The sequence below is a fragment of the Varroa destructor genome, unplaced genomic scaffold, assembly GCF_002443255.2.
Source record: "Varroa destructor unplaced genomic scaffold, Vdes_3.0 BEIS01000002.1, whole genome shotgun sequence".
NCBI classification, from domain to species: domain Eukaryota; kingdom Metazoa; phylum Arthropoda; class Arachnida; order Mesostigmata; family Varroidae; genus Varroa; species Varroa destructor.
This window is the reverse complement of record NW_019211455.1, coordinates 40,630,009-40,645,179: the sequence shown is the minus strand read 5'-3', so window position 1 is coordinate 40,645,179 and position 15,171 is coordinate 40,630,009. Positions and strand designations below refer to the sequence as shown.

At 40.4% G+C, this 15,171-nt stretch overlaps 1 protein-coding gene across 4 annotated transcripts in view; it reads left to right on the top strand.

The window, feature by feature from the left end:
* LOC111243915 (uncharacterized) overlaps positions 1–15,171 on the top strand; it is a 174,049-nt gene that overhangs the window by 38,316 nt on the left and 120,562 nt on the right. Inside the window, exon 2 of one of the 4 annotated variants that reach the window (XM_086981574.1) lies at positions 13,265–13,483. The exons of the other annotated variants lie outside the window; for them this stretch is intronic. Within the exon in view, the coding sequence (XP_086837700.1) occupies positions 13,429–13,483 (55 nt within the window). The 5' untranslated portion in view covers positions 13,265–13,428. The remainder of the gene's footprint in view (positions 1–13,264; positions 13,484–15,171) is intronic. 4 annotated transcript variants of the gene reach the window in all.

Here is a 15,171-nt window from a genome sequence, read left to right as displayed (position 1 = left end):
TTACCGGCTGGCAAACAGGTCCAAGCCAAACAGTTCCGACAGTTTTACCGCAGTCAGCTCACAGGTGGAAGGAAGCATCGAAGTTCGATAATTTCAATCACAAATATTGGTTTTTATACTAAGGGTCTAAGCCTAAGTAGCCTATGTGTGCCTGGCTGCATGCGAGCCAACCTGAACCATAGCACAACTTAGCATTTGGTAAAAGATACTATAGGTAACGTACTGTTATTTATGTCGACATTCAGGGAAAGAAAAACCCTTGTCCCCACTACGAACGAAAACTTGATTTTTGCCAACAGCGAAGGCAACTGCCAATGGATAGCAAGGGCTTCAACTGTTTCCCCAATTGGGTTTGCTGCTCTTTGGCATTAACGTAAAGCTTGCGACTGTTCTGTAAAATGCACACCGGTGACTGGCTAAGATAAGAGGTAAACCTTCACCCCGGGTCTCTTTATTACGAAGAGGTTCATACAGCCAGACACAAGTAGATACCCTATATAGATACAAGGGTAAGCATATCAATACCAGTGAAATCTTTGCAGTGCTGCTTAGACGAACGAGCAAGTGAAACAGCGGAGCTTGCTTGTGTATATATGTATGTATGTATGTAATAAACACGTGCGCTGACGTGCAGTCCGCCGAAGATACCGTAAAGCTCTGTAGAATAGTTCTATAATGCGATCCGCTGAAAGATGTGTACGCGCGAGGTGATCAAGAAAATTATTGGCAGGCAACGGACCTCAAGTAGACTCAAGTATATACAGGCTGAATTATTATGGTTATTCTGTTGCACACAGATTTACCTTTAAAAACTTTATGAAGCTAGAGCTATGCTCAATATGTAGATTGTACATAATAATAATAGTTGTAGTAACAATGATAAATCTGGCCTCAGCCCTCATTTGATCAGCTGTAAATTGCTATGGTAGCGGTAACAACAACGGGTCACAAGAACCCTATAGAACTAGCACCTCACATGGTTTCATCTGTAGATTTATTGATTAGCGACTCCTCAACGATGCCTGCAAACAGTTTTGCCTTGAGAAGAAGCTACAGGAAGATTAATATCAAAGTCAAGCGATGCTCCTTACGGTGAAGACAGCCACATCTGCAATAGGGCGCGATGGAAACAACGATGCCGATGCCTCGGTGAGCTATGACGATTGAGCGTCGGTCAGATTAAGCCACACCGCTCAACGATTGCAACAGCTAGTACTGATCAGTAGAGATGCGTTTATGAAGCCGGAAAAGCCTCTGTAGATTATAGCTAGCTTGCATTGCAAACAACATTTATAATACTGTTTACAGAATCGATGACAATTTTTTTACTATAATATGAATTGCGGTATGTTTAGATGCAAGTGAAAATACAAATCAAGACTCTTGCTCAAATCTAAAGTGCCACTGCCAGGGGTCTGTCTTACGTCGACAGAAACGTTGCCATCTTTGGATATAATAGCGAAATACTGTTTTGTCTCCTTGTTTTTCCCTTTTCAACGCATGGCTGACCTATGAAATGTATGATGCACGCAGGCCAGACGGGCGGTCTTGCACGAAGCCAATTAAAATAACCATTAAAAAAGTCGTAGGAAAGGGAAATCAATGGCGTTAACTTACATCACTGGCGAAGCTGATGCTTCTGCCGTTGCGTCCGCTGATTGGTGGGGACGTTTCTGCTTACGGTGTAACAAGGACGAAACTCTCATTTGGCGGAGTCAGTCTATTATGAGACCACGCAGGGCGTCCTACTGCAGTGGCAACGGCAGCCTCAGCAGAGATAATGAGCACGGTACAATTGAACGAGCAGGTGGTAGGTGTCATAAATGGGCGATCCATAAACAAAAGTAAGCTATAGACGTTCGCCGAAATAAGTAAAAATAGAGAAATATCACCTTTGTAGTCCACTGAGGCGCAGAGATTAATGATCAGCTGGTATTGTTGTACAACTTTGGGGGCTGACACATATTACGCTAGTTGACTTCGTCCTGTGGTGTTTATGCGATCGTCTATTTTCGGAGGTTTCGAACGAAGTAACACATATGCTCGCTTTGCATCTTGGGACTGAAGGTATATTCTTACCTTCATGGACTGTTTCGCCTTCAAGGGTCCCACGCGTAAGCATATAGCGTCTTTGCGATATCCGACTTCAGTGGTAGCCCTGTATTAGCCTCTCAGTGACACAGTATTCCAGAGTTCGGTATATAATGGCCTGAAAAGACGGCCAGAATAGAGGAAAACCCTCTGAAGCCTGATGTTAGATTGAAGACGGCTGGAAGCTGGCGTAGGCGCACGGATGCGATGGGACTGACGCAAATGTTTGTTTTAATAGGCTCAAAAAGGTCTGGATTGCTCGACGCTGATTGGAGGAAGGAACTGTGTGCAATTGGGCAACAAATCTGAAAAAAAAAAACTCGTCTAACGTCACTTTCTCTAATCCTCCACAGCTTTGATTAAGGGTCAGGCAGGTTTTCCGTTTAATTAACACTACCGATGTGTCTTCAGACGTATTCAGGGTTGTCTTACGCCAAATGAATCGTTTTGACGCACATGAAGTTTACCATAGAATAATGCACGACGCAGTGTTACCTCTATCGTTTCGTTTCCCTGTTCGAAGGCCTGCTGTCCACATGTGTATGTGTGAGTAAACATAAATCTGCTTGGTGTAGCAGATTTCCGAGTTTATATATATGACTTAGACATGGCACACGGTTAAACAGGCTGTTTTGATATCAGTTTAATCTGGGATAAGTGGAGCTATTGTCGTAGAAGCAGAGACTTGCCTTATCAAGCTATGACGCGTCACGTATTCTAAAATCGGCATTATATTTTTTGTCACATTCATAATAAACCGTAATAGGTTCTTTTTTTGTATAAGATTTTAAGGTAGCTTGATGTAAAGATGGTTTAGTTATATTTTAGACTCAGGCTCAGTTACAAATGATTTTGTCCACAACGTATCTAATTGTTTTCTATTTATGTAACCTTGACCACGCTGAAAGCATGACCATAAACCTTGGACTTCCTAAAAGGGTCTACTGCGACAATGCATTTTCTGCGCTTTACGATATACTAGTAAGGTGCCATTGAGGCGAACAGCTGTCTTTATTACGAAGTTATTTTTGTAATATTCAAATTTTCCAAGCTAGCATGTATTGCCTCATTAACTTCCACATATTTAAGCGACATTTTCTCGTATAAGTTACGATGCGGTTACCATTTCAGCTAGCATCGTTTATTTAACAATTTGATCTTAGGTGACAAATAACTATTTGACAAATACGACCCGTTGGTGATACAACTTAACTTAGATCAATTAGAAATGGGAAGGAACCAATTATATCTTAACAGTTCGAGTCATAATAGGATGATAGCAAAACGATGACATTGAAATACGCCTTCTTTGTTTTGCCTTACTTACAACCGTTACATTGGTTTTATCTACAAATTGCTACGGCGTAATTAGTTTATGATGATGAAAATGACGGAATGATTTATGAAGCTTCAAGCTCATCACATTCGTTTCTTCAAGCCTATTTGACGGTTGTTCCCAGAGACGCTGAGACAGACATTTGTGGGATTCCATTAGGGTTTTAAGGTTGAACCCGCAGGCGACGATTTACGTTAGGGACACGGCGTTGCCTATACATTTCTAACTAAATACGATTCTAGCACCGTGACGCCAATCTCCCCTGGACGGTTCCATCGAAAAGTATTCGTAGAAAGAATGCTCTGGCTCAGTGGGAATCTTCAATGCGGTACATTCGATTATGAGGTTCGATTATGGATGTATTGTCTGTTTAACTATTTTGCCTTCGTAGCTCATTGAAGAGGATCATGACTTTAAGAAAAAAGTTACCATCGGAATTGAATCACATTGGGTCGACCGTTTACAGTAGCATAAGGCGTCTACAGCTGCAAATATGTATATATATATATATGTATATATTATAATGTATAGGTCATTTCTACGTGAACGTTCTCGTAATAGGCACGAAAGTATGGGACCGTATAATCACAGACGTGTGGTAGAGCCTACCAATACGTTGGTGATCGAAAGATGCTCCGCAATTGAGCCTAAATTAAAACTGGACAGAATTAGCGAACGGTACTATGTGTTACTCGCCATAGTCCTCTGCTCAAACGATGTCTAAACAGCAAAAAACCGGTGTGACGTTCAGTATATATTCTACACGATACATTTACTCCGTAGCACTCGGTAGTCCTATATCTATATTCATCGAAACCTAACTACTAGCTATCAGTACGATTTTGGCGGCTCGTTTAAACTGCTAATTTTACCTTTGAAAGATAAATTAAATATTTTGAGCTGATCAAGTTGATGGCAAGTTTCTTAATAGTTGTTGTTGATGCCATCATGAAGATGAGAGGTCTGCATAATTTCTAAGTTTTTTCGCTTATCCACGAACTTCCAATATAGACGTTGAGCATTAGGATACTATTTGCGAGCTAAAAAATCCATTGTGAGGGGCTAAACTGTAAGAAACTAAGTGGACTCTTTAATCAAATCAGTATGAGCCCGATGTACCTATCTATTTAACCATAGTTTTGGATGAATAAAAGCAGTTAGCTAATGTTTATGGTCTGCTCATATTGGATTTCTAATCAATTATCTTTGTCTATAAAAAAAAATATACACTATACGTGCCTATAGGTTTCTGTTAGAACAAAGAAGCACGTAACAAAATCGAAGGAACAACACCTCACAAACTTGAGAACATATTTGTTTTCGTGGCGTCCGTCTGGCGAAACTGAATTCGAGGCTTGGCACCAACCTTCTGGTACAGCTTTTAAAGCGGCACACGCAAAACCCTGCCCCATTACCACTGGCATGAACTTCCGCGACAGCATGGCCAGACAGAAACTTTCGGACGGTCGAGAAGTCTCTCGCCCCGTCTACGGTAACGAAGGATAGTTAGGAAATGAGGTCCACGCCGTCAGACCCCTTACCGCCGCAAGTTTCGCACTTGTGGAGTTATCATCATTAGCACTTATATTGGACGTCAACTGCATAGCGTTTCGAACCGTTTTTTTCTTCCTGCTAATTATCAACTTGTGTCGTATATGAGAATTGGGCAGTTGACTCTGCGTTTCTTCGTTTCGGTAAATGTCACAACGACTCCAGAAGTCAATATGGCAGACGGAACCGCGACGAATGTACCTTTCAATAGGTCAAGTCTGTTAGTCTTCAAAATTGGTGCCATTTTCAACGAAATTCTGAGTAAGTGATGTTCGTGATGTGGAAACTTTTTCATACGTTTCTAATAATTTTCTGGTGTATTTTTGACCTTCGTCGTAGCCCAGATTGTGGTTATGACCGCAGGTTTATTTTCGGTTAGGATCGAATTTATTTATTGAAACCTAGGATCGACAGAAAAGTAATGTTACTCCACAACGGAAACTCAATGGGAAGCTTCATTTAGATTGTTATTAAACGCCATTATATGAAGAGCTAAAAGCGACTACCACATCGTATCGTTGGGCTTCGTTGCGGGTGGCAATAACTATTACACATAGAGACATTGACTAAAACGTACCGCATGTACGGTTGACTTCGGTATGAAGACGAAGGCGCTCATGATGATGCTTCGACGAAATAGCCATACCTAGATCGACACTTTTCCGACAAATCTGATAAAAGCGCTAACAAAAGAAAAAGCGATTGATAAGACTCTGCAATGTCTGGTTGTTTAGATCCAGGGCATTTATACACGGAGTAGATCTGAATGGCTTTCAAGACGGCAAAATCTATTGGCGAAAGTCTTGTCAGAGGGCTGCGTTGAAATTAACCTTTATGAATTCATAGTTTTGGCTTTTTTCCCTCATTCCTATAAGTAAATTCAACATTACGTGTCGAATGATCTCGTGTGATACTCTGGACTAATTGTCTCCGTGAATTTTCCTAATAATCGACTAGCGGGAATGATTGATACGTAAGGAAACAAGTAGAAATAATGAAAATTCCTCCTCGTTCCTCTAACGGATGGTCGTTGCGCTACGAGTGATCATTGGTAAAGGTCACTGGCCAGATACTCTCACAAGTTGCAAAATCAGGTAACAAAGTGGGTAAGGAACATTCGATACTATCAATTAAGATCGACTATAGAAACTCGTCACTGGGAGATCATATGTTTGACTGTAACAACAAGAATGTATACGCGCGATTTCGCTTTCGCAATTGATCGGCTAGCCTCGTCACGTTTTTCCTTCACCGACGCTTCTGTATAACCCTCATATGAACGTGTCATAAATATTTTACCGTTAAATAGAACAGTACTAAGTACAAGGCGGCTCGAGTCCGCTGATACCCATATATACATAGCGTCATTAGGCTTGAGTTCAATTCGATGCTGATTATAATCAAGAACTTCAATTTTTCACGCATCGCATATCGTTAAGTATGGCCTAAAAACAAACAAATAAATATTAAATTCAAATTTTTAACAGCGATTTCTAACAGTGCTTCGTTATTCTTGTAATTAACGAACGCCGAAAGCGACAACGACCCTTCGTTTACTCGTAACTTTAATAGTAATACATAACGTGTTTATCATCAGCGTATTCCTAACTTGACAGTTTTCCAATGATCGACTAAGCGTCACACGCCCTATCGCACGAGTTTCATCGATAGATATTTTGGGGATTGCGGTAATCACCCCGCTATTGCCATGCCACCGTCTTTTAGCACAGTAGAACATAGGGCAATGTGAACCCGCACGCATTGACAAAATCAAGTGGATGTCAAACCAACTGAAACGAAACTAGTTAGTAGCTGTTGCAGCAGGAAGAACGGGGAAAAGGTTTGGCCTTTACGTTTACGGCAATCGTTATAGGCGGCGTGTTTCAGATTTGCAGACAGCCTGCAGCGTCAACGTCCAACTTTTCAGCAAAGTTCCGAAGTGTAAAACTTTTCATCGTTTACAGATCACCTTCGTTCTGCTCGCTTTCTCGCAATACAGAGCCGAACTGTACCTAAACGCATGTGGCTATTCTATATGTATAGAAGATCTTGTCCAATTACTTCGTAACTACTGAAATTATCTGTGAATCTGATCGAGTCTCGTTGAATGTATCTGGTTTGCTCTACCAAGGGGGGATTTGGTCGTGGCGAAAGAGATTAGTAGGGCCAAGTTTTTGTCCGTAACGAAAAAATGTCCCAGTGTTTAATGGATTAAACATATTCACGTGTCGCTGTAAGATGACAGCTGATAAGTGTTGGCTCGAAAGAGGACGCAGTTACAATTCAGATTTCACGCCCGCCTATTAAAGGTTCTGTTATCTGATGGATCCCTATATACACCGTTGAGTAGAGTACAAATGGTTTTCGAGCAGGAATTATGTGGGTAACAGAATATCAGTATTAGCTATTGACTCAACAAGATGGTGGCAACGTCTCAGGTAGCTCAACAAAGGCGACATAATAGATGGGCTCAGACGAAAATTTCCCCTAAAGATAGGCAATAGAAACAAAATAGTTACACGGGACGATTTTGACTATGTGTTGTTTATTTACGCATGAATCGTTTTAGCCAGCGATACGCCAGGCTAAAGCTTTTGGAAACAGAGGCGATCTGCAAGTATCGTACCTCGTTTCTCTTACTGAAGCGTACTGGCTTTCGACTCAACGTGCACGTGCTGTTTCGGTCACGCACGATACTAATTAGACCAATATCTACACTATAGGCAAAGAAATATCTATGATCTAAGTTCAAACTAAACAATAGCGCCATAATTGTAACTGGCAACTATATACAGTTATCACAGTTAGTAAGAGAAGCAAATAACGTGTACACTTTTACGTGATAAAACCTACAATGTTTTTCCTGTGCTTGTGATCCATGCTGGAGTTATCAATGTCTTCTCGCCAGTGGCGCATTGTCAGAAAAATTAAACGTCTGCCGATCTCGCTCAATAGGAAAAGACGGACTCTCGATAAGGGAGCGATATATATCAGACGACACGAACGTCAATTATACGTGATACCGTAAAACTGACCGCGTCAATACAGCGGCTGGACCGATTTCGTGCTACACTTATCGGAGCCACGTAAGGGGCCAGAAACGGTTCTCTATAATCTACGTATAGATACGGCAACAGACTAGACTTGTATCTCAGATCATGCGAACTACGTTCTCTGGATGTTCGAACAAATAATGTTAGTACTTACCTATGTAATACGTTGCGTGCACAATTGAAGCACTACGAGTGAAGTTTTCGACGAAATAGAACAATCCGTATTCTCTTGTTTATACTAATCGATGCTCGAGGCCCATAAGCGTTTCTAACGTACTGCGATCTATTTAATAGTAACCATAACAGTAAGTTGTAACAGAAGCAATTACGGGTCATTAATTCTTAAGATATATCTAAATATTTATTACCGTTTAGAAGTGCTTTCTTTCATTTGATTCTTGTTAAGCATATTTCTACTATTAAATTTGAATCGAGGAGACCGAACGAAGGAGAGGAAGTTTCCTGGCTAGTTTTGTCGCTTTTTCGTAACAAGATTGAAATTTGACGTATTCTAAATGTACCATTTCTACACCTACCATTTCTATAAAATCACGCTGCGCCCGTTGAAGCTGGCTGATTTAAGGTATCAATAGCCCCCGAACTTGACGAACACAAACCGCTGTAATACAGATTGATTGTACACCATCTTAGATAGCAGGACAGGCGGCAACGAAATCGAGCAGCATAGAAAAGCAGGCTCTTTGCAGCAGGCGGCAACGGCAAGCGGTGACCTGCCTTCTGTTCTGCGGATTAAGGCAGTCCATATGTGTCAATTGGTTTAATTCGCATAGAAACCTTATATAGAGATAAAAGCATCTACTTCATATATGTCTAGATGAGAGACCGATTGGACTCAGAGGCCTAGTGACACAGTTGTTCAGAATTAAAAGATACTTGTTCATATCAGGGACACAGATAACTGGAACGAGGCAAAGTTATTCTGGAGGCGCAACTTTTTTAATTGGACCCGTGCGTATATTTAGCACAACAACACGGATTCAGATCGTTTTTACATTTTTTTTTTTTTTTTTCTCAAACAATTTATAGAATTCAAAGTATAAGATATAAATTAAAATGCATTTATTTTAGGGATGAAATATGGCGACTGTCTGCGTTCGCGATAGACTGGTATCACACAAATCTTTCTACAATCGCTATTCCTAGTAACGAGAACCAATCGAAGATTAGCCGATTCCTTTGAAAGAGGTTATTATGTATTTTTTTTTTTAATGAATATTGAATTTTTTCCACGGTAGAGCGGAATCACCGGCTAGCATTGTCTAACTACACCCGCACCCCCACTAAATTTTTACGCTTTCTCATTGCTCGTTCTACGCCGGATTTCATTTTCATTAGCTACTTCGATTGACCATATACCAGACAGACGTCCATTAAGGGCGACGGACTGTGTTCTGAACGCCGTCAAATCCTAAATTAAAAAATAAACTTGGGCGAACTTAGCCACGATCGTACATCATATAATGCTCTGTATACTTCTGCTAGAAGATTCAATAGTGGATAGAGATTTTTAGCGCATTTTAGCTAGACTGTTGCGGAAGAGGAGCTTCGGCTGTGTTAGCAAAAATACTTATAGCAAAAACATGAGAAATTCGTCTGTTTCGTGTGTCTATCTGTCTTCGCATATGGCCAACGTTGGCAAACAGTGGGCAGTCGGTGTTATACAGGGCTAGACTTCTTCGTTGTCGGCATACGACTTGGTATAAAAGTACAGTTGATATAAAACGTATGATTTGGCTATTCAGATACTACAGAAACTCATCATTATCACCATGGTATTTAGAAGCTGGCTTTTCCTCGTATATCTGATTTTTGTTATGAATGAGTCTCATTCAACCGAGTAGCGTTAGAATTATACCTTTCGTTTTTCTCGTTTTCAGGTTATTACTTTTAAATAGCCTAATAATAAGAGGCATAACAAAATGGGTGAAACAATTTGCGCGATCGCCATTTCAGTCTATAACCTTAGAATTGTTAAGCCGGTATCGACTCGTTGATCTATTAATGAAGCCACGGCGTTAAATTAGCGGTCTCAAACTTCGCAGCTGGCCATTTCGTTTCCCGATGCTGTTATTGCTTACGACACCGTAGTGTTTACAGCTCTGTGTGTACAGCTCGACCACAATCGACCCGGCCCTATAGGTTATTGGACCCCAAAATCACATGGGTAATGCCATAGGGCAAACCTCGACGCTACCCTAGAAAAACGCGAATTTGACGAACGTAGACAAACGTCTAACCCAGTGATTTTGCACAGCACGAAAAACGACAATTTGACGGTGTGTTATTATTATTAACCGTGTGACTGGAACGTTCAACGAAGACCGCACGATAGCCATTTCTGTTGCCGTCTTTTTGTCTCAGTATACTAATAATAATAATAATTCAACGGCGATTCACCTCGACCTCTAGATCAATGCAGTTCCTCTTCTTTAATATTGATCCTTACAAAGTCTATCGCTTCCGCTAGATGTTCTGGACATCTTAGTTCCTCTATCTGGACGATATAATAAAGTTCGAGCCGCTGTGTATTTTTTTTTCTTTGCTTTTATGACCACGAGCAATTATGTATGTATATGTAGCCTCGCGTGTACGGTCTTGTGAAGCCGGTTCGCCGCTTCCGGTTCATTAACAACCGGTTGATATTAGGAATTTTAACAGAAATTATGAATTTTCTTTTAAACTGAAAGCAAAATGGCAATAATAGTAATTATAATAGTAGTGCGTCCGGTTTGGTTCTCGGTTTTTTTTAACCCTTAAGACTCTGTAAGGCTTGTTTTCTTTCTCTTGGTAAGTTGGATTATTGGTTGAACCTGGGTGCGGATTTCGCAAACTATCCAAGCCATACCGAACCTAAAAATCGAAATATTTATCTGCTAATTATAATAATAATACTAACAATTATAAGTATTACCTTGATGTAGCATTTTTTTGCACACAATTATGCGCATCTGTAATTAAGTACATCATATACTGAGTTACGGCTTCAAAGTCAGATGTTTGAAATGCTATGGATGCGTCGGGGTAATGTTCATGTCAATTAAATGCTAATATTTGCCTTTTGTCAGACTTAAGCTAGAGCACCTTGAAAATAATCGAATGAAATTTGTGCAAAAAAAAAAACAAAAAAAAAATAGCCCGAAAATGATAGAAATTTCAATGTGAAGAATGATTTTCGCAGTGATCGATCAGTTACGGAAGAAATTGATTAAATTATTGCAGAAGTTGGGATATCGCTAAGAAACTTAATATCCACAAACAAACAGTTTTAAAGCATTTGAAGAAAGCTGACTACAAAAAAAATCTCGACGTTTGGGTGTCACGAAAAATCAGTCTACACAGAACCGCAATGAAGTTTCTGGAACCACATTTGAAGCAGTCGATCGCGACTGGTGAAAAGTGAACCACGCATGATAATAATAGCAAACAGGGAGAAAAAAATTAAAAAAAAAACGTACTCCACGGCCTGTGGCAACGCCCATACATGTTTGTCAGGCTTGGCAAGAAATCTTGCAATACGGGTTGTTGCCACCCTCCTTGGACCTCTTCTGCCAACAATTTGCAGGTTGGAAAAAACTCGGCCGAAACTAGTGAACAGAGATAGCGCCAATTTCCACCATCACAATGCAAGACCATATACAGTACTCGACAAAAATTAAGATGGTTACTTTTTAATGCACCTATCATACAGCCTGCTTCTTGTACCATCCGGTCGTCGTCGGTCATGTTTCGGTCTCTGCAGAATTTGCTCAATGATGTTATAGTAAAACAATGCAAAGGTCATTTGTCACAATTTTTCATGCAGAAACAGCAAAAGTTTTACAGTGATGAGATTACGCCGCTCTCAGAAGAAACGATAGAAGATTATCGCATTAGAATAGCGTAAATTAAACTTAGCAGTACTATTTGAAAATTTAAACAATATCTCTTGAAGAGATTTCGATAACTTAATATTATTAAAATAATTTTTAAACTGTTTGAGATTTTTCGGCCAAGGATCCAGTACGTAAATAGTATGTATAGTATTTTGTCGGCTATTATCATCTACAAAAGAAAACCCCTTCTATCGATTCAAGCAATTATAAAGCTATCGAATATATCACATATACACAAGAGTCAAAGCAGACGAACGAAGAAGACGAAGACCTGAAACCTCATCACATCTAAACTATTTTAAAAGGCTTTGCTGCAACAGAAAGTCGTAACAACGTTAGTTACGTAACAGCTAGACAATCGTACGAAATAGCATGTCTCGTTATAGCGCCTTGGTACGTGACGTCCCATGTTCGGTTGTTTTTGATCGAAAAAACCGTGCTCACTCAGACCATTCTACAGTACGGCGCCATGAAAAAGGTGTCATACGTTACGTGTTTGGGCTGCGGGTGGTCTACGAGATTTCACGGACAGAAAATCAGCCACTGAGGTTGTTTCCCCTGAATATGTCAAACTGTCGTCGACGTGCTAATGCTGACATAGGTGTTGACAGATAAGAAAATGATTGCTAGCATCTGCTCCCTATTTTTCTGTACGTAGTTACATTGCGTTTGTCCTCTACAAAGGTCAGTCAAGGATTCGTCTCAGACGACAACGCCCAGCTCCATCATAATAATGTATACCGTCCTTTGGTTTGTTATTCAAATTTTCGTTTCATGACGGGATTCTTATTATGCCAGCGCGATACGGCTGCTGCAGCGTCTCATACTGATAGTTATAGAATATTTCCGTATACTAAAAATCGACGCTATGGAACTACCCTGTCGACTGGTTAATTTATAGACATTAATTATACTTAAAATATATACACCTACCGTCGTATTCTCAATAAGAAACTTAGAGAATCTAAATTGTTTTGCAGTGGACGTCACAGTTATCATTGTCTCTTTGCCGTATTCTACGAACGTTACATAAGGACTTGTAATATGCGTATGGAAGCCTAAACACCGAAACGAGGCAAACGTACTTGCGCTCTCAACAGATGTCTGCCCTTAGCTTCTCTGCTCAGTATAGTCCATATCTTCTGGGAGTCGGCCATTTTCTAGCCGCCGGCATTGGGTGGAGTTTTACTAAGAAGATTAATGAGAGAACAACGAAGACGGGGAACAGTGAAACGAAGGGAAATAGAATTACAGAAATGGCATTCATAACGGCTGATTTTGGCCGATTGACGACATTCGATTGTACATTAATGTGCTGTGGCACTCAATGATACTTACAGGGCAAGTCGCGTTTTCAATCAGACTCAACTAGATAGACTATGGTCGAATCGATGCTGGCTATCCTTCGCGAGAATCACTCGAGAGAAGCAATGAAGCAGCAAACGTTGCTGGAAGAACGCCAGCTTGAAGACGACCCTGTGCCATCTGCGTACGGATTAGTTCAATGTCAACAATGAAGATCGAGTCGTCAGTCATTGAGCGGGACATTGACTTCTCGGGTGAGATCTCTGTAGTTTAACAACTTCAATGACAGCTCTAACAGGACCGATTTCGTTTGATGGGAACACGAAAGTGTAGATCGTTGCGCATTGAATGAAACGATGTTAAGCTGATTAGGTCTACATAAACTACTATATCTAAGATGATAAACATTTCGTTTATAATAGGTTCCTTGCTTTTCTGCCAGTTTCGACGGCGCTTTGTTTATGTGTCAAAGCGTTTTACGGCCTATGTTTGGGCACACTCACGCATAGTACAAATCTGTATGTATTAGTTTAGTTGAACTTAATCGTAACTGACTTACTAGACCCTGATTAAGGTTCTGGCCGACCTGAACAGGACCTATCGAGATAGAGGGATTAATGTCGCCTTTCTAAGATACTTGAAGTTAGCTATCTGGAAATGCGCCCTGTAGCATATTTCTATTGGTTTTGTTTGCACCAATCGATCCCACGTTCCGGACGTGAAGCAACAAACATAACACGAGCTAAATTGCTGATGGAGTATATCTATGCTGTTATCGAAGCGAAAAAACATCAGTAAATAAACTGCGTTAAAGTGATATGGAATTTAAAATGTCCTGTTAGAAAATCAGTTATTTCCTGTTTGTAATTTTAAAGTTAATTTTAGATTTTTGAAAAGATGAATTAGATTCTTTTTACTGAGCTACTCATCTGTTCAATATGATTCACTCCGGTGTTTGTCCATAGTTATTGTTCCATATGACTGGATATAGATAGACAGCTAGCTGTAGCTATACCGACTAAATGTTGTACCCTAAATCTGATTAATTTCTATCTAATTATTAAGATGCTAATGTGGTAATTTGGTAGAACTTGGTATATTTACGCAATTTTACGCATTTAGCTACGAATCGCTTTATGATACCCGAAAGGAGGACTCCGTCCGATTCATGCGTCCTTGCTGCAGCTGCAGGACAGAGGACGGACCGGAGAATGTAACGATAGTTCTCACATAGACATACCGCAAGGTCAAGCATTACTAAATAGATCATGTCAGATAGTAGATGTTAACCGTCATGTAGCAACCTGTGAATGAGCTAACTTTACCGACCGATCAAATCCAATTGGGAGATTCACAAAAGCTGCTCTAGTTTCATAACCCATTCAATAGCCTTAGTTCGGCGCTCCTTCACACAGCTGATAACCCCTCTTAGCAAGGATCGTAGAACGTTTAGCTATAGTTTCGGTCGCGGCCTAGACCATAAATATCCTTCGATTCTGTACGTAAAGACGTCACCACTAGACCATCAATGGCAATACGCAGAAAGCTGCGCAGCTTCTGACAAACAAGTTAAATAAACTAGAGTAAATAAAATAATGCAATAGGATGAACCGTAGAAAAGGTTTAATTAAAGGAGTCGCACATTTAAGACCCAGCTTTGCTTTGGGAAAGCTTTCAGCCTTTCTAGCGAATTTTGGTCGGTTATGCGCGTGGCCATGTTTCCGGAGGCCCGGAGAGAGACTGACATTCGTAAATATTTCAGCCGTAAGACCATGCCAAAAATAACGCATATGTTTATATTTGTACTACTACCGCGTTAGACATGTCGAATGGTTACCGACAAAAACTGTAGAAGTTGCGTTGCTTCCGCGTAATGGCTAAGTTGGAGCAAAACTAACGGGCTGTATCGTTGCTATGTGATCACCTATGGAAACGGCCTGAC